The 25,440-nt window shown below is 41.5% G+C and overlaps 3 protein-coding genes across 3 annotated transcripts; all 3 read right to left on the reverse strand.

Moving 5' to 3' along the window:
- Positions 1-1,326: 1,326 nt before the first annotated feature.
- On the reverse strand, positions 1,327-8,209 carry degs1 (delta(4)-desaturase, sphingolipid 1). Its single transcript, XM_018766047.2, has 3 exons — positions 7,993-8,209; positions 3,353-4,095; positions 1,327-2,788 (listed from the first exon to the last, which is right to left on the reverse strand). Exons 1-3 carry the CDS (start codon positions 8,072-8,074, stop codon positions 2,642-2,644), a joined length of 972 nt encoding a protein of 323 aa, XP_018621563.1. The 5' UTR covers positions 8,075-8,209; the 3' UTR covers positions 1,327-2,641.
- Positions 8,210-14,831: 6,622 nt separating this feature from the next.
- Positions 14,832-20,306, reverse strand: fbxo28 (F-box protein 28). The gene is made up of 5 exons (XM_029254436.1): positions 20,109-20,306; positions 18,475-18,584; positions 17,108-17,246; positions 16,521-16,716; positions 14,832-16,231 (listed from the first exon to the last, which is right to left on the reverse strand). Exons 1-5 carry the CDS (start codon positions 20,295-20,297, stop codon positions 15,795-15,797), a joined length of 1,071 nt encoding a protein of 356 aa, XP_029110269.1. The 5' UTR covers positions 20,298-20,306; the 3' UTR covers positions 14,832-15,794.
- A 985-nt stretch (positions 20,307-21,291) lies between these two features.
- On the reverse strand, positions 21,292-25,440 carry polr1c (RNA polymerase I and III subunit C). The gene is made up of 9 exons (XM_018766174.2): positions 25,353-25,440; positions 24,708-24,779; positions 24,520-24,627; positions 24,216-24,348; positions 23,587-23,706; positions 23,335-23,487; positions 22,908-23,057; positions 22,214-22,330; positions 21,292-21,877 (listed from the first exon to the last, which is right to left on the reverse strand). Exons 1-9 carry the CDS (start codon positions 25,422-25,424, stop codon positions 21,759-21,761), a joined length of 1,044 nt encoding a protein of 347 aa, XP_018621690.2. The 5' UTR covers positions 25,425-25,440; the 3' UTR covers positions 21,292-21,758.

The following is a 25,440-nucleotide window of genomic DNA, read 5'->3' on the forward strand; positions in this document are numbered from 1 at the left end:
ATAAGAGTAATTAAAATGCTGAGTTTTTTTCAGTAAAACTGCCCCTTACTCCATCCTTACTTTTCCCCCACCTATTATTGAACATTTCCTATGTAAGGAATGTTAGAAATGGGAAATTGTTGATTTAGATATTTTGATACTGAAAATCACATATTGGCAAATGGAGCTGGGCTTAGAAAAGTTACACTCAAATAAGCAGTATAATCATAAGCTAGTATTACCAAGAACAATGTATGAGTTCACAAAGGTTTATACTAGTGTGCACTCAAAAGATCTGCATGAGTGATGCCATTAAATGAGTTGGGTGCCTTTGTGTCTAACTGGAACTCTCTATACCTGATCATGTGTGTGAGCCAGTGCTGTGCTGCTCTTGCTCTGGTTATGTGTACTCAGGAAAAATAGCGTAACGCATTAAAACATACGTTCGGCCCTTCAGGTTTTTTTTTTTTTTGTATTAAAAACAGGGGTTGTTTTCTACCATTTGTTCCAGGAAAATATTTAAGCTTTATGTGCCAACTTAAGTAGAAGCTGTTTTAACAAATATGGAGCTGTGTATAAACTTTCATCACTTGGGTAATGACCTATTTGCAGAAATTTCATTTTCGTGAAAGGGTGTAGTGTGCACAAAGTTAGTTTATGAAATTTTCTAGTTTGTCAGTGCACATGGACTGGCTTGATGAAGCCATAGGCTGTATGTTCCAATCAAATAAATTAATTGGAAAATTAAAGCACAATAGTTCTTAACTGGATGTATCTACAAAGTTAAAGCACATAATGCACAACGATGTATCTCTTCTGTATTGTTACAAAATACAATGTTTTTCCATGTATCCCTAAGACCACCTAAGGGGGATAAGCATATTATGAAATATGCTGGTGCTATTAAATAAAATCAAGAAGATAAATTCAAACATGCCATGAGTTTAAAGTACAAAACATTAGGGACCATACAGGAAGTTTCTTTCAAGCTCATGTATGGTGTAAATGTTTATGCACCATAACTTATGATCATGCCCAGATAAGCCTTTACAGAGCTGCTATTCCTATATTGTACATGTTTGTGTTGTAAAATTGTAGGAAGGTGATCAGAATTAGTCTACCCTGAGTCTTATGCACCTACTTGTGCGATGAACATTGGTGCATAAAGTAGAACTAGGTTTAAGAATCATGTCTGCAACTGTCTTTCTCCTAAGGACTAGCACAAATTGTATTTTCTGAGATGTATACACTGCTTTAGAGAAAAGCATCTGCTAAATGTAACAGCATACAAGTTTGAAGATACCAGTCTGTATTTGATCTTAAATGTACTTCAATCTGGCACAAAGGTTTCAAGTATTGCATTGTTTAATAAATGTAGTAAAAGGGAAGAAATTGCATACATACTGTGAAAGATATGAACTGGCATTTGATCCAAAAACTCAGCAGAATGCTGGGCCTCTCAACTGCTCTTCTACACGAGTTCCTCACACTTATAATACTGATCACAGCAATTCAGCTAATGGCATGAACCCAACCCACTCCTCCTTTCAGAACAAATCATTCACAGTAACAAAAGTTCCTCATGTTAACACAGGTGAAAATCAGTCTTTAGTATCAGTGAGGGGTACTTGCCTAATGTCATTACATAGAACAGGATCTGCACACACCAATTAAGTTATTTTGGTTTGTTCAAGACATTTAAGAAGCTAACACCAGTCACTTTCTAACCGTATTCAGTTTTTACTGGAGGAAATGACAAACTGATGATCACTTTAAAAGCAAAAAGGAAACTTCAGATTATCCCCAGTGAGCAGTTTGTTCTAAAATATTAAAATGTTAAGTTATTCTTCCTCTCTTCATATTCCTCCTCCCTTCAGCATATGAACAGAAATACATTCACAACTGCATTATACAGCCTGGATGGAAAAAGAGCCACTGCTGTTCTCACACGTTAAGTTTAAAAAGACATTAACTGATGGTGGAGTACTCTAAGGCAATAGAGAGATACACACACCAAGGATCTTAACTTTTATACTCAGTGACATTTCGGTAAAACAAAAGCTTTGCTCTAGCCTGAATTTCAGCTACCTCAGATGCAGCAGTGAAGCTACCAGCCACCCTTTAAAATAAAACATCAACTGAAAAGCAAAAGGAAAAAGCAAAGCAAAGTGGTAGCAATTAATGTGATCCCCACTTAACAGAACCTTTTAAAAGATGTTACAGGTAGTTATATATAGATCTGACCTTTTCCCTATGGATTCAACCCATTTATAAATAAGGTGTTTAGTAAAGTTCTGTAGCCTAACTACCTTTCAAAAAGGACAGGACTAATAATAAATTAAAGCCCTCTTAAGGACTATTAAAGTCCATTTTTCTTGTCACTTTACCTGGGCTCTAAAGTATGACCACTACCTCTTGGCCATGTGAGCTGAGGAATGGAAATGCTGGAAACCTCTATCTAGAGACAGGCACTAATGCAGAATAAAAATTACACCCACCTCTGTACATATGAGTACAGTGGTACGTACATTTTTTCTGTACATATCAGTACACAAGAAAGTTTACAGTGTTTGAGTCATTAGGTTGGGGCTGGTCCCAGGCAGGTTTGTGGTTCTTTAAGAACAGGGATTGGATCGCAATGTGGAGGCTGCAAGAAGACGGCTCACTCCAACTTGACCTCTCCCTTTAGCTTTCTCTTCACACGTGAGTAGGGGCTCAGCTCGTCGTCCATGATAAAGTCATACAGGACCTTGACCCACGAAGTGTACTGTGGAAGATCATCGTAGTATTCTGCTGCAATTTTTTTCACCTAATATTTCAAACAGGGAACAATAAGAGGCAAGGGTATTAATACAAGAACATGCAGTTATGTCATGTAATCTAAACTCAGTTTACATATATTAAAGCCTTACTTGCAGAAATGTAGTGTTGCAAAAACAAATGGTACAGTCCTCAAATATCCTGTCACAAGTTAGTAGTTATCCATAAACTAAAACTTCACTTATGCAATGCAATCCCTTTACATATTATACACACATCTTCATGTTATAACTGACTAGCATAAAGGAAACAAAGGATAGTAAAAGAGTACATTGCACTACTTTCAAAATTGACCAGTGGGTCATAAAAGGTGGCACAGTTTGAGTGTGGTTCAAAAATCTCATGTATCAGTGAAGATTAGAAAAATTGTCTCCAAATTAAATTGGAGAAATGTAAAGAAATACAAAGAGAAACCTGAATGCTCATACTGTGATCCATGCAGCCTCATGTGTACTCAATGCGTATTCATTTCTTCAATGTTTTTAATGGGGTGATTAAGGCAAAAATAACTTGTAAATCCTGCCTCATCAAATTTTAAAGATAGGCATCATACCAGTGGCAGCCTGCACCCAGGGATGCTGGGGAAGTCGTGGTGCTCGTTGTGGTAACCCACATTGAAGGTGAGCAGGTTGAGTGAACCATAGTAGGAGTAGGTCTCATGGCCCTTGAGGAACATGTAGTGCTCTGCTATGAAGTGTCCAGAGATGGGGTGCAAGCCCATGCCCAACATGGAGCCAGCCATCATGTAGACGACAGGCTTGATGCCCCACAGCCAGTAGAGGCCGGCATTGAAGGTAAACTGCACAGCCACATTGATCAGCTCCAGCTGGGTGATAGGTTTGGGGTTAATGACCAGTGGGCGTATGGCATAGAACAACGGCTGAAGGATGATCCATACAAATTTGCGGAAACGAGTGCAGAAGAACCAGCCTTCAAAATTGGTTGGGATGTCCACGTCCACACCATCACCACCCAGGTAGCGGTGGTGGTCCAGGTGGTAGCGTTTGAAGGATGCCGAGTAGGGTAGGCCAATGGGAAGGTTGGCAAAGATGGCAAACCATCGGTTCCATGTAGCTTTGTTGTTACCAAAGGCTGTGTTATGAGAAATCTCATGGATGGCTAGAGTCATGGAGTGGTTCACACAGCTCCCAAAGGCATACGTCCAGAACAAGACCCACTTCCAGTCAAGGTCTTTCACCAAGTAGAAAGCCAAAAACTGGACTGCCACCATCAAGCAGACAATCCATTTCAGCCTTGGATCAGGGCCCATCAGGGATTTTATCTGGGGGTATTTTGCTGGTGAAAAAGAATTACAAGTTACTGTACAATACAATTTCGATTCGAATTCAAGTTAACAGCAATATGTCAAATTAACCAAGCTTCTAGTCACCAATTACATTTATTCATTTAGCAGCTGCTTTTCGCCAAACTGACTTACAGTGACTAGAATGCAGTATTTAGCTGACAACTTTTCATCCAAGGTGACTTACGATATCAAACTACAGTCACTCCTCTATACACCAGAGCAACATCCACTCACACACACACACACTCTCTGGGCAATAAGAGCCACAAATTCACTTGAAAAACATGACCTTGGTAGGAAACCCACACGAACACAGGGAGAACATACAAATTCCACATGGACTGAGTGGGGGTTGAACCCACGTCCTCTTGCACTACCTATGCACTGAGACAACAGCACTCTTCGCTGCACCACCGTGCCACCTGATTATTATAAGGCATGGGAACTATTCAGTAAAATATCCCATAAAACACAAGGCACGCAAGATCTTAGTCATAAAGAAGGTATACCACCTTAGCGCAGCACAAAGCTTGACAATTGTTAATCATTTGCAGAATCAATATATTCAATTAATGTAATGGTAGTGCTGGCTATGCCAGTCTCGCACCAACTTACAAAGGTAATGCATTCCTAAAAAAATCCTTAAGTGAATTCTCATAATTCAAAAACACAAGAATAAGTTTCTATGGTGAAAATGTGTTCCTCAGCCCCAAAATTTGTACTCATTTAAGCTATGATATTGCTAAGTCCAGTTAAACTGAATTATTTCAGTTTACCATTAACACAACATAAGGAGCTTCTCTTCATTATTCATTCTATAACACTGTATGGCTGTAGTACCTGGACTCATTCAGTTCTTTCATACCTATTACATACCGTACACACAAACACTCACAAACAAAACATACTGAGACAGATGAGGGGGTAGAATAGGTCCAACTAATGATCATGATTACTGATATTGTAACAGGTAAAACTAGCAAACAAGGGGTAATGGAAACAGATCTTAATTCAGCATGAGCCAAATTACTACACTCGGGTGCAAAGAGGCACGTAAATTCCAAATTCAGTCCTTGTAAATGTGAAGAAATTCCTCATAAGATAAAGTAAGGGTATTAATGGAAGCCCTTGGAACGTTGAATTCTTATACACCAAATGAGTATCTTGAAGTACTTTTATGCAGTATTACAAAAGAGCTGGTATTCTATGACTAGATGGTAAAGAAGCTTTTTGTTACTTTAGAACTCAAGATAATGGTATGAGTGTCTAACCCAGATGGGATTAGAAAATTAGACAGTACGTTTAATCTCTGTATAGACATAAATGGTGTCAACATGAGCTCTATGATGAGTGATATGATTGGTCAAACAGCTTTTGTGAGTCATGTGGCTTAGACAGTTAAATTTTGTTCTAGAACAGGAAATTGTTTAATAGAAATAAGCCTTGCAGGAACCCAAGTTCTGATTAATATTAAACTCTCTCAACATCATGTACTAAAGCTTTGAAACAAATCTTGACATTCAAAAATGAATTGCATCAAAATAGCACCTCAGCCTATTAACAGCAATTCTTTGGCAACGGTATTAAAAAGAAACCTTACAATTATTTCTGCAACTGAGTCACAAAAACATATAACATGCATGCAACATAAAATATGTATAAGGCAGCACTTCCACAGAATGAGGCAGACTGGCACCAAAAATCTGTCTCAAAATTGTTTACATTGCCTCATACTACTTCAGCACCCTTATCAATGAAAATTAAAAGTAAACAAAGATCAGCTGAAAGTACCATAAAACTCACTGTTTACACTCTTCTGTTAATCAGTTACAACCTCTGAACATAAACCACAAATCAAAAAGGACAGTAACACTAGGGTAACATTTGAGATTTTCATGCAATAAATCTTATCACAGATCTTTCACTTTGTTTCCTGCAAAAATCCAGCACTTTGTAAAGCTAGGTAATAGTATTTTGATAAATAAAAAAAACACTAATACATTAACAATTGAGAACTTTGTGGTTTAGCAGGTGCTGGCAAAGCACACAGGCAGTCAATCTGCTGTTGCTATCAAAGTTATATTACTGTCAAAGCAAAAAGTAAGCTACACATAGTAAGAATCCACATGTAATGAATGGTACCACAATCTGGCTTCAGTTTATACTACTGCACTTCTGCATTTTATGCAAAATCTCAGAGGCAAATTCCGTAACCATGCAAAAATCATGCATATGGAGCCTTTAAATCACTGCGTATCAGTAACCAGTCCATCAGATAAATAGTCTGAATATCTGTCCAGCTTGTCACGGTGTCCTGAAGGAAAGCCCTTTGCTTGCCAGTCTTGCACCTGGTGAGGCACTCAGTCCTAAATTATTCACATGGGACAGGTCTCGGCACTGCCACCACACAATAGGGGACACCTCCAAGTAGACAATTACCTTAAGTGGCTGCAATGTTCAGCTATTGTAAAACAAACTAATAGGAACCATCCAACAATAATACAAAGTGCATTTCCTATTCCTTAATAATATACTAACCATCACTTTCAGAAAATTACGTGCTGAACACTTAAAATGAGACATCCTTTCTTATACAAATACCTAACCTCTGATCTAAATGATGAACATTGCCGTACTGTCAGGAAATGGGTGGGTGGCACGGCGAGTAGCGCTGCTGTCTCGAGGGGACGCGGGTTCGATCCCCGCTCAGTCCGCGTGGAGTTTGCACGTTCTCCCCGCGTCCGTGTGGGTTTCCTCCGGGTGCTCTGGTTTCCTCCCACAGTCCAGAGACAGCGCGTTCCACTGATGTATGAATGAGTGCCCATTGTAAGTAGTGTATCTAGCAGTGTAAGTCACCTTGGTGAATAAGGTGTGTGGGCTGTTAACACTACATAGAGTTCATTCTATTCAAGCCCACCCTGTCCAGTCAGGGGGAGATCAACCCTCCACCAGGGACCTCCCAGGGCAGCCAGTGTAAAAAATACAATCATGTATGTGTATATAATATTTAAAGGAAGGTAACCCCAAGCTGTAGCGTCTGTGTCAAGGGTGCGTATTAAACACTACAAAGCAAAGCTTGTGTGATGCTGAGCAGCTGATCTCTCCGGCGAACAGTAATTTAGGCCACACTGGCTGGGAGGTGGCAGCTGAGCTGCAGCAGCAGCGCCCGCCCCGAGCCTCCTTTCTCCGGAGGTCAGGTCTACTAAAGTAAGCAACGAACGAAAAACTCGTTTCATTGCTCAGGGTTGTCCTGGAGACCAAGTCCACGATAACTTTCACTATCTCGAAGGAAAGTAACACGCCACCATACCGACCGACCGAGTCTTCAAGCGTGACGACGATTCTGCCCGCACTGCACTGGGGTGTTACAGGCCGATGCTAGAACTTTCTGTCACGCCCCGAGTGTCGGCGGTGCAACCTTTTCGTCCACGTTCTTACATTTAAGCATATTTAAGCATAATGACATGCAAATATTAATTATACAACTCAATGCGGAGCCCCGAGCCTCTACACGGGTGTGTCGTGCGGACACATCATCATGAGGCCTCGGGGCCTCGGAGCCGCGGACACCGCCTCTCTCTTTCCCCGCTCAAAATGGAAGAACCAACCACCAGCAAACGAGCAGTGGAAGTTAGATGAATTTGATCAACTCTGCAATCCGCAGCAACAGTCAATTACGCAAACATAAGAAGAAGGAACAAAAGTACCATTTTTTCCCCCTTCCAAAAAACCTGTTTTTTAAAAAAAAAAAAAGAAGAAGAAGTGAACCGGGGGGGCCGAGCGGTTCCGTGACGCCTCGCTGCCTGATTAGCTAACGGTTCCGGCATCTACAGCCCGAGCAGCCGCTTCCCTTCCTCCCAGACTCCTCGGTCGGTGGACTCACTTACCCAAAATCTCCTTCCTCCGGTCGGCGTGCGGTTGGTCTGTGTAGACCCACTCGTAATCTTCACGGGCGACGCGGTTTCCCATTTTTCCTGCCTTTATTTATTACACAGTTCTTAATTTTGCGTCAGGCTAGGCTTTGGGTGCCCCCCCGCGATCCCGCTCACAACCCCGCTCTGATGACACCAGTCGACTGTGGCGGCGCGACCGATTGCCGTCCGAGCGCGCAGCGATAAGGAAGAGTGCCGCGCAGGCGCAGTGATGCAACCTCGAGCTCGGTCCTCAACTCTGTCATGCGCACGTTCTACATCTCCATTGCCGCGCGCTTGGAACCGTGCATTTTTACGCATCGTTAGTCTACAGCGTTTCATTGTAAAAACTTAAGAACCAGTCAGTGTAGTTGTTAAATCTGTACGTCATTTTAAAACATTGCGTGGAATTTGCTGTACAGTTGCTGTCGGTCGCATTCCGTTTTTGCAACATGCTGGTTCGGTGCGGTGATGACGGTCCCCCGTCAAAAATTATTGTTTGTCTTCAAAGAAGGAATGTGCTGTTTCGTTGAGGCCCAGAGTGGTGAAACGCACTTAACAACAAGGGTGGTGAAAAGCAAATGATTTCCCAGAATACCGAGTCTCCCCAGCCACAAATGTGTGTTCAGTGTATTCACACAGCAGCAGGTTTCTTCACAGAGACTCACTAAAGCATAAAGGGCTTAAAGAGGCTGTAAACTATTTTTCAAGCATGGACTCCACTGGTGCGGTGTCAACTTAGAAATGACACTCCCTTACATGGCGAGAAGTAGCTGTCACAGATCGTACGTCTGATGGCGATGGCAATTCAGACACAGCAGTAAATATTTAACATGAACACGGTTACGCTAGCTATGCTCCACCAAGCGCTAAGGGTACGGTGACCTAACTCTAGCCACCACCTTCTTTCCTCCTGTCCTGTAGAAGAGTTGGGACTTGCATGAACATGTCAAATGGGAGCTTAAAAAAAAGCCAACTCACCGCCTTGGTAAAACGCACCGTGTACTTTAACCGCTGCAAACGAATGTTGTAGTACGTGGTACGATGAGTAAGTTCAAAGGCCGGGTTGCCTTGGGATGCTGCTCTGCTGTCTGGGCTAATGATATCAGCGCTACGAGGCAGCCAACCTTAAAACTTACTGACCGCGCAAATTAAGCAAGTGCATGGATCCCAAGTGACAAAACCACAAACACGCTAATAAATTGAATCAAGAGCAGCACAGCGGTGCAGTGAGTAGCGCGGGACGGCGCAAGAGGATCGAGCGATTGTCCTGTAGACTACCTAGCATCTTGGATGAAAAAGTGTTAGCTGAATACTACGTAGTGTTCGTTCTTTGCCCCTTTGGAGAAAAGCATCTACCATACGAATTTGGCCTAAATGTAAGATGGGAGGATTTCCTGGAAAGCATACAAGTGAGGATTTTATCCTCCTCAATAAACAGTTCTCCAGGCTGTTGTCACGATGCCAGCAAGTTCATTGATATAAAGTAGGATAATCCGTAGCGCTACCATTCCAGCGACGTACTACGTTCATATGACACGTCGTTGAATATGACAGCAGTTGTGACTTTATGACCACAACGGAGGCACGGAAATAGTTTCTGAACAATTCAAGATTACTAAATTACAGTAACCATTTCATAATCCTGCATGTTGACAAAGAATATTTTCCCTACAGAAAGAAAAAAAAAAAAAACCACAGTCTTAAGTGTTTTCTTTTACCTTTCAAAGCTCTGTTGTACCAACTACCACAAAAGATTCCTTGGTTTTAACTATTTAGGGTGGTTAAACCTGTCTCACAAAAATTTCAAAGTGTCCTGAAACCTTGGAAGAGAGTTAACAATGGATAGGCCTCAGTGCTTGTTAACATTCTGGCCACTAGACAGCGTACTTGTATGTACTTGTCGAAAAACAAATAGATATAATGCGGGCGGAACACAAGACAGACTAGGAAAATTACCTTTACTTTGCATGTATTCATTTAGCAGATGCTTTTCTCTAAAGTGGCATACATCTCAGATAAAATACGAGTGCTTTACATCAACAGAAGGATACAGGTACGTAATTCTAGAGTAGTCAATTTGTCACATCCTCACAACAACCAGTACACGCCACACGAGTAGGTGCATAAAAGGTTTATCTATTATTCAACAACGTCTTATTGAAAAATTGTTCAACATAAACGTATGTTTATCATGCACGTACGAGATAGGGGGAGGAGTGAGTCCAAAAGAGGTGAGTTTTGAGACCCTTCTTGAATGTAGAGGGAGATTCAGCAGGTCTGAGTGAGGGTGGGAGGTTCCACCACATTGGAACCAGAACCAAAAATATTTATGCTTTGGTTTTTGACCTATTGTATGTGGCACCACCAATATTTATATTATATTCATAGCGCATACACAAAAAAATTTGCACAAAGATCTTGGAACACTTCACACCCATACGTATTGTGTCCAGCCTTCACAATTGATTTATTTAACTTTTACACAATGGCTGTATAGTTAACCCCCCCCCCAAAAAAGTAAAGCATGTAAAATAATATTGTGTAATTTAGTAAAACTTACCCTACTTCCTAGATCATACTTTTTGAATGAAATCTGCTTTACAGGAATCTGATTTTTCAAGTCATGTCATGCTACATTCAAGTCAACTGTCATGCGTAGGTAGTACAGGTGTACTTACATTAGAGTAGGATCAACATTCCTAAAGTAAAAGCAGAGGCATGTAGTAATGCATTAACTTTACTCCATTACCTGAATAGTTTTTAAGAAGCTATTTATAGTGAGTAATTTTTGACCTGGTCCTTTTTTACTTTTCCTTAAATTCATGAACAAATACTTTTACTTAAGAATATTCATAAAACCAAGAGTACTTTTACTTGATTATTGTTTTTACCCTTCTCTGCTTAAAAGACAAGGCTTTCTAAGACCAATGCTGTTAAATTAAGTGATAATGGGTAGGTCAACAGGGAATTGAAGGGTAATTATTTTTAAACAACTGATCTGCTTACTTGATGGTATCATTTACTCCACTGTTACTTGCCAAAGAAATGAATTGTCACCCTTAAAAATTTAAAGTGGTCAAGTTGTTAAAACTATATATATTTTCCTATATACATATAGGAAAAAAATTTCCAGGTCAAGCCATTGCTTTGACGTTGACTGTATGTTTACTAAATTACTACGGCACAATTCATGTGTCGTTATATGGATGTGAACCATTATACACAAATAACAGCAAAGTGAAAATCTAATTCTAAAAAGCAATGGAATATGATTACTATATCTAATACTTAAAGTAAATTTTTGTTTAGCAAGCCAAAGTCATGCTATAGTTACAGGATTAGGTTGCATTTCCCTTGTACTGTATAAGTATAAAATATTCCATAACATCTGGAAAGCAGAAGTCTGAATACATTAAATGAAAAGCTGTTTTGTTGTCCACCCACACAGTGTTGCCAGGGTGCTTCTGAATGGATCCTATTCTGAACTCTTGGTTAAAAATTCAGTTCCTAGAATGCCTCATTCAGAGAAGCAGCAATCTGCTGTAACTGTACAACATGCGCCTTTGTTCGTCCTTCATTTTTTTTCACCAGTTCCCTCATCTGAGATCAAATACCTTGTATACGGATGCCAAACGTTGAAAATTAGAAGACAAGCAAGAAAGCAGAGGCCGGTCATCATCACTAACATTCGTTGCCAAAGAAATGAGACACTCCATATCTGGATGGACAGTAATTTTTTGGAGCAGCTTGAACCAACCCAATACACAACATACAGACATAGCCAAAGTGTAACACCAGGCCAACCTTGAAGATGCAGAGTCCCTGTCCAAATGAATAACCTGTGTTGGGTGAATTGTATATTTTCCTCAATGTATTAGGCAAATCACTTTTGGAGGTGAGGACTAGGACTTTACCCAGTTTTCTGGTCAGCCTGCTTCACTGGACCACATGAGGGTTTTGTTAAATTTCAGAGGAAAAACTCTTAAACATTAACACTTTGGCATCTACCCTACCTTTAAGTATCTGTGTTGCTCAATTGCATTATTGAAGAGTGCTAAAGTACACTGCCCTTGCATGTATTTTTTACTGAGATGTGTGGAAGGCTCTGGAAAGTTAATTTAGCATGACACCCTGGTCAGTTTAACAAAACATTCTCTTTTGAAGAATCCTTACTTGTTCCAATTCGTTTTACATCTTCCCTGTCGCTATGAGCCCTGTTGCCAAGATGCATCTGGGATCAATTCCCTAACCAGACTTAAATCTCTGTGTGTTTTTGTTTGGGTGTTTTAGGGTTTCAACCTTTCACGAGTGTTAGGAGTTAATGATCGGCCTTGTTTTACACTCCAAGTTTTTCTTTTTGTCTGAAACCAGATTGGCTCATGAGCCCCAACTCTGCAGTAGACATGGGCCTCTTGGGATATACATATCTGTCCTCCGGAGGTGGGGGTGTTGCTTAAAGCACTTTGTGACTTCTTATTGATGGTAGAATTCTGTGTTGTGCTGGAAAATCTTGATTATATTAATTAAATAGTTCACTTTGTTAGGTTTAAGAGTTCTTGCTATTCTTCTACAGATGCTCTCCTAAGAGAAATGGTTGGTAAGGGTTTGAAATTAGGGGGGTGTGGTGGCGCAGCAGGTTTGGCTGATGTGCACTGTGTGGCGGCCCTCCGGTTTGAGTCCTGCTTTGGGTGCCTTGCGATGGACTGGCGTCCCGTCCGGGGTGTTTCCCCTCCCTCTTCAGCCTTGCACCCTGTGTTTCCAGGATAGGCTCTGGCTGACCGAGACCCCGCTCGGGACGAGCGGTTGTTTTGAAATTATTTTGACAAATAGGCAAGAGTCGCTGACACCTGTAGATACCGTGATATGAGGGCAAAACAGCAGACAGACTAGAAACTTGTATATAGTAAACCTAAATGAAACAGAGTTGGTAAGTAGCCTGGAAATACTGTACACACGTGAATTTACTTACCCCGCAACTCAGCAACTAACACAAGGTTAATGTCCCAGAAAACTAGTTACTGTAACACAACTTGCTGTACTTTCAATTTACTGAATGGTGTGTGATCAGATCCACTTTCACCAACTAGCACTATGCCAATAGAATGGGTTATATGTTACAATAATTTGTTGTGACATTGTTTTTAGGAAATAGTTGAGGGGGAAGCAAAAGAAATATGCTATTTAAGGCAAGATGTTAAAAGGCAAGACCAATCCTGTTACATTAATTTTTTTAATGTTTCTTTTGTAATTTAACAGTTATGTGTGCAACAAACCATTAGTAAGCCAAAAATCAGGCTAGTTACAAGATTTTCATTTTCCTTTTACATACATGAAATTATCCACAATCTAAATTTTGAAAGACATAAAGGTTACAGTACAGTCATTTCTAAACAGGAAATGCAGTCTCGCATTAAGCCACAAGCTAACACCTAGTGTGGCTAGGGTGCTTTTAATGTGTGAGTGAGCCCTATTCTCAGCTCTCAGCAATTACCCCACTTCTCAGCATGCCTTGCTCAGAGGAGCGGGAGCCTACTGAAGCCTCGGCACATGCATCTTGGGTTGTCCTTAGTTAATGCGAAGTTTGAAACAACGGGTTCACAAGATAACTGACAATAATAAAGAAGTGCGCGCAGATCACTTATGTAGGAGACGTGAATCAACACAGTTTTGTACAGACAAACATTTAAGTCCTCTCCCACTCGCTCGTGTGTTTCCGCTTCTCTGTACCTTTCCATTCAGAAAGGAAGGCTTCATAACAGTTGATTAGCCTCACATTACATAGGTCATTTGGCAAAATTGTGTTTTCTTCAAAGCTTACACCTAGATGCTCCTTGAAAAATGCCTTTTTTAAATTAATTTTTTTTTAAAAATCTGGAAAACATACCCTGGCGGATAAACTAGTTAATGGCTAAAGACATTCGTGACACATTTCACCTCCCTATTCATGTTAAATGAATTTAGCCATCTGTCTATTCCTTATTACCAGTTTTCACAACTAAAATGTCAAAAAGAGGTCAAAAACTCTTTCCTTTTCTGAGCATTAATTACAATGTTAAGAATAATTTAAGTTCACAATTTTATCTAACTTCATGGTGGTATAAATGTCATTTTCAGAAAAATATAACTCCTGCTGAAACATTTCTTCCCCATTCATATCTCTGGATACCATTACTAGTCACAGTAATTCTTTTAGGTCTTGAATATTTCATGATGAAATGGATACATAGATGTCGATGGTAGGTGGTCAAATCCCCCGAAATAAGGCGCTTTCCCTAAAAAAAAGTGTATACCTTGAAGTCTCTAGATTCTCTTAAACAATACTACGAAAAGTCAGTGAATGGTTCCTGAAAAGTAGGCATTCTGTTAATTTTTACCAAAGTGGCCTCGGGTTGATTTTCGCCAAGATCATCTCCTCACATAGCGGCATACGTGACAAGAATGCATCAGACAGCATTCCATTTACTCTGCGAAAGGACTCCAACGCCTAGTCGCTTCGGTCAGCGTGTTTAAGGTTTGCCATGCAAAAGTATTCTCTGCCACAAGACTGTCACCATGGCAAGATCCTCAAATATTGAATTGTGGCTGAAACTAGAGAACTGCAGTTCAAACAAACATGCCTGACTGGTCCTAACAACAACATACACCAAGGGAGTATTCCACGTCAGTAACGGCAGAGTTTCTGATAAACACGTATTCATGATTCCGCACACGTCTATTTGTCTCTTTGTGCTGTACAAGAGCAGACAAGAGGCAAAGAGACAAAAAGCTGACTTAGTAATTAAAAAAATAAATTAAACATCCTTAGACTGTAATGCCTACAGCCTTACATTTATTGCACCAACTTTTTTAAATCCATATTCCAATACGTGTAATAAAAATCCATTTACGTGGCACCATCTTATTAAATGGGAAAATCTCGGATATGTAACAAGGAGCTGCTGAATTTTCCCAGGATAAAATGCAGCTTCTCTGGCCCACTCCCCACAAATGTCATTAACTTGTCAAGCAAAGCATTCTATCAAGGACATAAGCATTCAGCAATTCCTGTTAAACCCAAAAAAAGAAACCAATGCTCAGTAATTCCAACTCTCCAATTTTTTTTTTTTTTTTTTTTTTTAAGAGAAGGCCAAGGCTTGTTCTATGGTCCAACAAGATATGAATGCTACAGAGAACAAAAGGGTTGCTTTTCAGGACGACTTCCCTCACAAAACATTTTCTTTCAAATAACAAATAAATCACTGCTAAAAAGCAGAGCTTTTAAAAAATCTTGATTTCAAGACTGTCGAGTGGCACCAAACAGACAAACATGTGCAGGGGTTAGTCCCTGTTCTTTGCATTCTATGGTATCTACCTCTTGATCCTCCACTTTACCCCAGTAAATTTAGACAAGACATCCCAGCAATTAAGTTATACGTTATTGGCTAATAACAGTCACAGAGCAGCCCGCACCAACCCTGGTAGTTGGTGTGACCTTGTGGGTCATCATGCTTTGGGCTGTGTTCTTCTGCATCTGTACTTCATGGCATGATGAACATGGGACCGACACGTATCACAACGATGGATGGTTAGGCCAAACAGCGTGTCAAGAAGTTGGTGTGTGCTTAAGGAGTAGGATGGGACAGGGAGTTTCAAAAGAGAGATAATGAGAGAAAGCAGGTTGCCAACTCCCCTCATACTTGCCTGCCTCCCACTACTCCCTTCTGAATACTGTGTCCAGGAAGAAAAAAGAAAAATAGGGCATGGGAGGAGCATAACATGAATAACAGGAAAAAGTCTTATTTCTTGCTGCGCAGGCGTTTGGACTGCCGTGGCGAGTCCGAGCTCTTCCTTGCTCTTTTGTTGGGATTTTCAGGATTGCTCACAGGGCCTCCGGCAGAAGCCACTGTAGCTGCAACGGTAGAGGAGGATGGGACGGAGCTAGACGCCCCTCTGGCGCTGTCCATCAGCTCACGCAGCTTATGCTCGAGCTCGGCAAGCCTGGCATTCTGCTCCCCAATAACCTGTGTCTGCTCCAGCAGCTTCTGCTCCTGGTCTTGTAGCTGTTTCTGCTGCTCCAGCTGCTTAACTCGCACCTCCGTCATCTCTCGTCGCAGTGTCGTCATGGATGCCCCATTCACCTTCACCTGTTGCTGCACCTTGGTCATCTCAGAGCGTGATGGTGTGTTCTTGGCCAACAGGGACATTGTGGTGAGGGAAGAGGAGGGGCCTGCCACTGAGGGGGGGGGGAGATGAAGTTTTGGAACAGAAGTCATCTTCCTGAAATCACCTTTAAACTCTACAGTACCAAAGCTATAAGGTCAGAAAGCCTGTTCTGCTGAGCTCTGGAAAGAGAGGTTTCTCGCTCCAACTCAACTCAAACTTAACTTCATTAGCTGAACGCACAACTTGGATAGAAACTACAGTAACCTTATTTTCCAGGTGTTAAAAGCTGCGGAAATCTGGAACACGATGCAGAACTTGTGATTAAGATACTAAATGAAAAAAGGCGGGCAGGCCGTTACCTGGGGCCGAGCCGATTAAGCGCCCAGACAAGTCTGCACCAGGAAGCCTCTTCTTCAGAATGGGAACAATCTTCTCATCAAAGTACTCCATGGCCATAGAGGAGATGTCCCGGAGTTCCTGCAGGACCTCATGGGCTCGCTGGGGCGCCCGTGTGGAATTCACATAGCGCAGGACACGGTAGATTTCATCAATGACCTGGCAGGGCACGGAAGATAGGGCATATGACCACGCGCACACGCACACACAGACAGGGCGTAGAGACTGGATCGTGGATTGGTGCACCACGCATGGGATAATCCTGATGTAAACATTCATCCTGACAACAGTCTTTCTTCAGCTGCCACTCTTTACTGATTCTGTCAGTGCTATGGCACCATCTTCTGGCTATATTTTGAAGAGTGGATGAAAATTGCTGAGGGTATTATTTAAAGGCACCCTCACAGGCTAACAAAACTATTTCATAAACACTACGATGCCACAATTTACACTGATTTCTTTCTATCTGAGGACCTCAAAATCGGACGTGAGCCTAAGACCACAGAAAGAGCAGAGCTCTGCTGGCAAACAGTTGAAAACACAATACCACCTTGCCGGGGATAAAGCAGCAGAGGTTGGAATCAACATATTTCATGAAGGTCATGTTTAGTAAAGAGAGACGTGTCTCCACAGCAGCCAGGATGTCCGCGTGGCGGGCAAGTGAGTGGTTCCTTCTCTCCGACTCCCGCCTGTTGAAGAAGGATATGACGCATGAGAGAGTACAATGGAGAAGTCTCCAGTGGTTCAGAAAATATCTTGAGCATGGCAGCAGCAAAAATGAGCTTCCAGGCAATGGATCTTGTGCAGTTAAATATGCGTCCTGTTTTCACCGGAAACTTCCTTTTACATCTCTTTCTTATCGGTTTACTTGGAATGACAAACAGCAGGAATCTCTCAGTCGACAGGAAATAAATAAGAATGGGTTTGTGGAAAACAAAGTCTTGTCAAACAAGCCACTGGGACGGAAGACAATGCGATTACAAGACCTTCCCGCGGTAGGACAACTTGCTTGTACATCAGTCAGAAGAAAGAATTAAACAAAGATAACTGTACAAAGGCTGTCTGCCAGTTTTGCTGCAACAGGACATAAGTGAGCAGCATGCAGATCTCAGAGGGAATGACATAAATGGGTTAGTCTTCTATCTGCCAGTCAATGTCAGAAATACTCAACCCCCTCTGTAGGATGTGCCTTCATTCACCCATGTCTACCAGCCATCAGTGACACATTTTCACCTCTTTTGAGCTACCCATGATCAGGACTGCTCTCTGCCTAGCTGTGCTCTTGGACAGAACACAAAACTGCTTCAGTCCTGCATGCCAAGCTTGACATTTTCAGCCGTTAAACATGACGCAACCTGTGTTACGAGGCCCTATCCAGCCACAAGTATTTATCCAAACAGTCAGTACTAACATCCCCTGAAGCCCCTGGATGCAGCAACTGCTGAAATCCTTCACTCGTCGGTGGTGTAAAACCTCTCCGCCAAAAATGACAATTTAAATAGACAATTTAAGCATTTAACAAATCTGTATATTACAAAGTAATGAAATTTACAGCTTAGCGATTTCCATGTATTATTCTTGAAACAATGCCGCATAAAACCACCTCTGGATTAAATATGTCTAAAAATAACTAGAAGTACTTTTAAAAATCTGGTTTCGGTTTTCCGATTCAAAGTTGTGCAAATGCATATTTTATTAAGGATAAGTGAAAGCTACTCGCCGTAGAATAAAGCCTTCAAGGCTACATTCACTTCAAGCCTAAAGTAACCAGTTAAATAAAAATCTTCCTAAGCTTTTCAAAAAAAGTTGCAGAGCAGACTCGAGTAACAATCTACCGTATCTGTCTGCAGATGACCTTTACGGACGTCGGATGTTTCGACTGAGGTGCTCGAGGGCTGCGGGCACAGCTTTGCTTACCTGGGCAGCTGTGCTTTAACCTGCTTCTGACAAAGACTGTGGTAACGCTCCACCTTGAGGAAGCCCTGGTTCAGCATGCGCTGGCATATCATATCCATACGCTTGCAGACCTGGAGAAAAAGGACAGAGAGGTGCACTCAGAGCCTGGCTGTAAGGGGGAAAAAAAAAAACATTCAAAAGGTAACGCTGGATACGAGGTGGATAGCGACGCTCCCACGGCCTGGATATCTGCGATGGGCACCTTTTTACCAACTGGAGCTTTGTTCTGGTCACGTTATATTATAAGAACCTTCAGTGCATGAACAGCTGTCAATAACACACACACTGCCTGAAGCCGCTTGTCCCAAGTGGGGTCGCGGCAAGCCGGAGCCTAACCTGGCGACACACCCAGGGCGGGACGCCAGTCCATCGCAAGGCACCCCAAGTGGGACTCGAACCCCGGACCCACCGGAGAGCAGACCTTGCGCCACTGCCCCCCCCCGTCAATAACGTGCAAAGCCAATCCAAGTCGCGTTCCAACCCGCAACAAATTCTTAAAAGGACATCAGACAGCTGCTCAAGGAGAAGGCAGCCCTGCGTCCAGCCGCAGGGTAACGAAGCTGCGGCCAACACAGTTTACAGTTGATAGGCAGTGAATCAAGGTGGGCTGGCAGGAGGACTGTCCCGGGACTCCGAACGATCCCTGCGAATCAGAACGAAAAAACCCACAAGTAACGACAGCTGCGACGTTTACAGTCATCATTAACCTTTGTTCTACCAATCCCCTCTCCCAAGACTGCTTCCAATACAGATAATCAGCTTTCCAAGACAAGTATAATACACCCATCAGAGCAAGATCTGACTGCATGGACCCAGGATAAGTGCCTTGATCATCGTCACTGAGAGAGGAGGGACAGATCTTTGCCGCACAGTCTCCACGATGGATATTTCCAAGCTGCTAAATAATAAGGCAAACATAACAAACACAGATCATCTTCCAATAGCATAAAAAACAAAGGCGACAATTATAGGAGCTGCTTGCATTAAGATCATTATGAAACGCAAGACGAAGCACAGAGACGCTGGATTGAGACAATCAATGCAATAAAAACTGATTTCAGAGGTACTGAAGCCCAGATCGATCGGCCTCGAACATAAAAAGCCAATAAAGCTGATAAAAAAAAAAAAAAAATACACGATCAGTATTCTAGACACAGGTCCGACAACTAGAAGGTTCTCCAGGTTTTCTCAAATTAACGCTCCTCCTTCAGCCAGAGCCGCGCTGTCCCGCACATATTAATTTACACAACACGACGAGCCAGCGATCGAAGCGAAATGTTAGGAAATTATTCGAACTTGCACATTTTTTTTTTTTTTTTTATTTTATTCACCGTTCAGTTACAAAATCAAAATGGATCCTTGAGTTTGCGATTGTGAGGGGAAAACATAAGCGAACCAACCAAGCAAGCGCGGCACACACAGTATATTAATGATTTTTACGCTAAATATTACCACAGAACAAACACTTCAAGGGGTTTTTAAGCGCTAGGGCGGTGAAGAAAACGAGCACAATGTGACTCTCCGACAAGCTCGGCTCCCCTTTTTCCCGCAGGAGCGAAGAAGAGGGGGGTTTGTTTTTGTTCTGTCTCTCTCACCAGGCGCAGCAGGCTGATCTCGTCGTAGGACAAGAAATTAAGAATAGCCTCGATCGCCACGATGGGAAGTCCTAACAGCGGATTGTTCTGGTGAGGCTGATCCGGCGGCGGAGTAGACAGTCTCGGTGAGACCGAGTCCGAATCCAGTGCTCCAACACCTCCCTCGAGCCTCTCTTCCACGGCCGCCATCTTGGCTTCCTAAGGAATCGGGGAAGTGACGTCGGCTGAAGGCCGCTCTGCGGAGGAAGTGCGTGCCTCGCGCGGCGCTCGCGCTCCCGAGTGACCGCGAGGACGTGTCCGTGAGATGAACGAGGCGGTACCTTTTATGTGGCATTCGCATACTTTAAAAATACAAGTTTGTGCTTTCTATCGCATTAACGTGCGTATTATAACCTACGTCAAAACTAAACACTTAAGTCTGACTAGATAGACGCTAAAAAAGCTGCGTCAGTATGGAATTATATGTACATATATATATGTCATTTAGTCAATGCTTTCCTCAATGAACTCCATGTAGTGTTATGAGCCCACACACCTTATTCACCAAGGTGACTTACACTGCTAGATACACTACTTACAATGGGTCACTCATCCATACATCAGTGGAACACACACTCTGTTACTCACACATGTCTTTGGAGTGTGGGAGGAAACCAGAGCACCCAGAGGAAACCCACACAGACACGGGGGAGAACATGCAAACTCCACGCAGGCTGAGCAGGGATCGGACCCACATCCTCTCGCACAATCCAGGTGCTGTGAGACAGCAAGCGCTACTCGCTGTGCTAACCCTACTGTACTGTATTCATTTAGCCGATGCTTTTCTCCCAAGCAACGTACAGAGAAAAATACAAGTGCATTACAACAACAAAAAGAGACGGAGATGAAGACACGCGATTCTAAAGGACAGTTAATTTGTCACATTCCATCATACGAACCGCTACACATCATATAATGAGCGGCTCCATGAAGGTTAATCCCATATTCAACAATTTGTAATCACAAAATGAATAGATATTCACACATTTATCATGCACTTAAGGGATCAGGGAAGAAGTGAGTCCAAAATAGATGACTAACCTATTTCTCATAAACTATAAGTTGATGCAAACAAATTTCACTGCAAATAAGTATACGACCAGTACCAATACAACATTTATTCAAGTTCTGATAATTTTGCGTGTGTATAAAACTTTAACCAGCATAAGGTCATTTTATACATGTGCTCACACAAGTGTATACGTCGTTTTAACCGTGAAACTACCCTGGAAAATGAAAATACTCGTAACACATTCGACACAGTTGAATTTGTGAAGAATATTTAATACAAAATAAAACACGATGTACATCTATGTGCCCATCATGTTAGGGGGTTTATGCAAAAAAAGGAACAGTGCAGTAATTCATTAATTACAAGTTACCCTTACTGTCCCTGTGAGCAAAATAAAATATTCCTCCTCGCCAAAGGTTACATGAAAATCAAACTGGACTTTCAACGTTATACCAGAAACACACAAGATAGTTTTCTATCTGAACTACATAATATTAAGTTTTGGCGTAACTGGTAAGTGCAGCGACAAAGAAGCAGTGACTTGCGGCTGTTTACATTCCAAAGAGTCAGACTGTCAGTCGAATGAGGGTGGCATCCTGTCATTCCATCTCTACAGAGTCCAGTTCATTTAGGAACTTCCGACACTTGGCCATGAGGACCTTGATAGCTTCGCTAACCAAAATATCTGGAGCCAGGATTCCTGTGGATTCCACTGAAACTGCAGTAAGCAGATTTTAAAAAAAAAAAAAAAAAAAAATTGATCAGAACAATCTGTGCATTTCAGAACATAGTTAGTACATCAGTACTAAAACCTAATTCTATTTTAATCAAATTTATCTTCCAGTTTTACAAAGCACCCAGCTTCAAAATGTAAACGGTTTGGTTTCTGATCAGTCAGTAAATGTACACATCCTGACCAGAAGTAAACATTGTGACCAGAGACCTACAACATAACCATTCTTTAAGTGTCTGGGGGATACCAGCCAGCCATACAGTCATATCTCCGAGGCAGTGTCATTTGACTTTCTGTATTTTTAAGGAGTGATTGACGTACAAATGAAATGGTCCCGCACTCTTCCCAGCTTCACCAGATTCTTGAGGTCATCGTGACGGAGAACCTCCCTACTGCACGTATCCAAGCGACTGTTCACCACTTTAGCTACTGGAGTTCCTTAAAGAACACGGGGGAAAATGAGAAAAGCAAGTGATGTTTTAATCAGTTTTTTTTTTTTTTTTAACAGACAATAATCAAGCAGGCTTAACATACTTTTCAAATGTAAATACTGTATAAGGTATCAGATAGGCACTTGGAATACATCAAGATAAAATTTCTAAAATAATCAAACCGCTTCTGTTACAGTTAAACCGCAACATTTTTATCAGGATTTCACATGCGTGTTAAGCAATTCTACATACACAGGATAAGATGTTACATTCTGTGCGTTAAGCTTATCAAGTGGGCACCTCCCTTCATCAGTTCATCCCTTCACTGAGTTAGGCCCATGACACCTCAGGAAGGCTCAGCGGTGAAGTCTGGTGACCCACCCCCCCTCTATACACATCAGATATCCTCCACCCATGGCAGGTGCACCAGTTATGCAAACCATGATAACTCAAACTACCCCAATCAACACCACACCCTGATACATATTACGAAAAAGACACTCCGAATATAATATATATATATATTTTTTTTTTACATACAATCAAGGATGTTTGCGGTCCAAACCGCTATACATGTATCATACCTTCAATGCTCTCCAGCTCAATAACCCCAGGGGAAAAGCAACGTTTTAACCTCTCTGCCATTTCTCCCTTTACGGGCTGAAGCAGGGTGATTTCTGGAAGGAGTCGGTAACTGGCTGTGGCTACTGGGGAGAACTTGGCATGATCTTTACCTTGAAACAAAACAGGAGTTCATCAGAATGTAACAGCAATGCTTCCTATCCCTCCTAATAAGTTTTGCTAAATGTCAGTCACTGCCAGATGGAAAAACAGCAATCTCTTAGCTTTATTCCATTTTTCATTTATTAATTTAGCAGGTGCTTTTCTCCCAAGAACATACAGCTCTGAAGTTTATTACACATGCTTAGTCCACTAGCTGATCTTAAGTAATGCGACAAGTAAGGAAAGACACCAGATGTTTGAGATGACAAATGCAGCCAACAGCCTTACCAATTCCCTTTACACAGTGCATGACAATGTCCAACTCCTGTCCTGGTCGCAACTGTGCAAGAAGAATGTCCCCATGTACTGGAGCGATACCAGCTTCCCCAAAAACATCAGCCTGGTTTCCAATAGGGACCCACTTCATGTCTCTGGAGTACACTAGGTGGAACAAGGAGCACCATAGCAATCAAAAGTTACACAGATGAAATGAAAGACTGAGTACTGCTGAGTCTTCAAATCTTGCTAAATTCATCTTACCCATATGGTTAATGTAGAGTTCACTCGGGTCAGATGAGTCTTTGGATGCCCTTGGATTTCTAGTGCACTTGACCTTTAACTGAAGCTGAATTGTGTCAATTTCAGTTCCTTCCTCATCATCTAAGCAAAGAAATAGAAAACTTAAAATCTCAACACATTACTGTTGTTTACAAAAAACCTTCCTAATTTAATAGGATATAACGTCAATCAACATTCTATCATTAAACAGGACTAATAAGTTCCCCATGTCCGCATAGGTTTGCTCTACATGCCCTGGTTCCCTCATGCAGTTTAAATGAAGTGGCAACGCTAAACCGTTTGTAGTGTGTCAATGGGCAGGTGAGCGTGTGCTTTTATGGCTACTCTGTGACGGACTGGCGTCACATCCAGGGAGTACCCCCGACCTTGCACCGAGTGATTCCAGGATCAGCTCCAAGCCAATGTGATGCTAACCAGACAAGGAGTTAGCAAAAGGGAGTGAGTGACTAATAAGTAAACTATCAAGAACCTGCCCAGGGCTTTTTATCGTGTTTAAATTAAACTAAATGTATTATTACCTAAATGTACAAACAAAACATCATATTATTTTGACTATTATGATGAAGAGTGACAGAAATATGTGCGCAGACCTGCATTTCGATATTCAAATAGGCGAGGATCTGCCTTTATGGGAATCAAACCCAGTCGGTGGGCAAGAATTTCATCCTGAATGATAGATGTGTTGTTATAGATGAACACCTTCTCCACAGCCATTGTGGGAACCTTAAGAAAATGGCAATGTTAAAGAATAAAGAAAACAGGATTCATTGAACATTTTATGGTAAAATGTATTCTGACACCAATTACTACTGAAAACTAACTCAGTACCAGACTAGGCCTTATTAATGTTTTCAGAACTTTGTGTGTTTATTGTTATTAATCAATCATCATTACCTCTGCAAGAAGTATCCGCCTGAAAGCATTGGCTATAGCAGCATCTATTCCCACCATGTCAAACTCCATGGAGTTCTCATCCATCTGAATGATATCAATTCTGAAATTCTGAAAATACATGTCGCATGTCACAAAAAATACAAAAACGATGACTGACACACACAGAGCAAAACTTTGACGTAACTTGCCTTTTGAAATTTCTTCTGATTCCAGGTATCATCATACTCTGGATAATTGCCGGGGAAGTCAGTACTATGAACCTGATGCAGAATACAAAATTCAGGGTGCAGTATTCAACAGTGGGTTGGTTTACTATGTATGATAAAATCAATGTCTATCTCCACTGAATAGATTTTAAGCCATCTTAAATGAAAGAACATAGGAATTTGGCATAAAGATGAAAAATTACAAGCAGGACAGGTAGGTCACTTTTTGAACGTCCGAGAAAGAAAAACGTGGATTAACAAAGCAAAATATGTTTACAATATACAATGTGTGTATATTATAATTATTTCAAACAAAAACGGAAATGTCCATGATGATGATGTCGTGTTCATGATGTATATCTGAGAGAGATTTAAAAGCTTTTCCCAAACATACAACAAATTCTCAAAGCCTAGAATGTGTGCTGTTGTCAATGCATGGTCAAAAATGTGTGTATGACATGATGATCACTGATGATGGGTACGAAGTTTCATACAAAAACAAAAGAAAACCTCAAACTCTGAAAGCTACTACATTCATTACAATTAGTGATATTATTTACTATCTTGAACCGTGTTGATAAGCAAAAACGCCAATACTTCTGGAGGAAACCAGTATCAGTTACTTACATTCTTAACACCAAATTCACCCAAAATCACTCTATTTCGGATCTCGTCCACGTTGCGCATAGGCGCAGCCATCTTGGAATATCTTTCC

Source organism: Scleropages formosus, chromosome 8 (assembly GCF_900964775.1).
Source record: "Scleropages formosus chromosome 8, fSclFor1.1, whole genome shotgun sequence".
Lineage (NCBI taxonomy): Eukaryota > Metazoa > Chordata > Actinopteri > Osteoglossiformes > Osteoglossidae > Scleropages > Scleropages formosus.

Excerpts from the sequence above, each read along its gene's own strand:
- degs1 (XM_018766047.2), bottom strand. The coding sequence starts at position 8,074 with ATGGGAAACCGCGTCGCCCGTGAAGATTACGAGTGGGTCTACACAGAC. Across the intron at positions 4,096-7,992 it reads CCGGAGGAAGGAGATTTTGG|CAAAATACCCCCAGATAAAA; the intron begins GTAAGTGAGTCC and ends CTTTTTCACCAG. Across the intron at positions 2,789-3,352 it reads CTGGGTGCAGGCTGCCACTG|GTGAAAAAAATTGCAGCAGA; the intron begins GTATGATGCCTA and ends TTGAAATATTAG.
- fbxo28 (XM_029254436.1), bottom strand. The coding sequence starts at position 20,297 with ATGGCGGCCGTGGAAGAGAGGCTCGAGGGAGGTGTTGGAGCACTGGAT. Across the intron at positions 18,585-20,108 it reads AGATCAGCCTGCTGCGCCTG|GTCTGCAAGCGTATGGATAT; the intron begins GTGAGAGAGACA and ends CTTTTTCTCCAG. Across the intron at positions 16,232-16,520 it reads CTTAATCGGCTCGGCCCCAG|TGGCAGGCCCCTCCTCTTCC; the intron begins GTAACGGCCTGC and ends CCCCCCCCTCAG.
- polr1c (XM_018766174.2), bottom strand. The coding sequence starts at position 25,424 with ATGGCTGCGCCTATGCGCAACGTGGACGAGATCCGAAATAGAGTGATT. Across the intron at positions 24,628-24,707 it reads ATCAGAAGAAATTTCAAAAG|AATTTCAGAATTGATATCAT; the intron begins GCAAGTTACGTC and ends ATGTATTTTCAG. Across the intron at positions 23,058-23,334 it reads GCACTGTGTAAAGGGAATTG|GTAAAGATCATGCCAAGTTC; the intron begins GTAAGGCTGTTG and ends TTTTGTTTCAAG.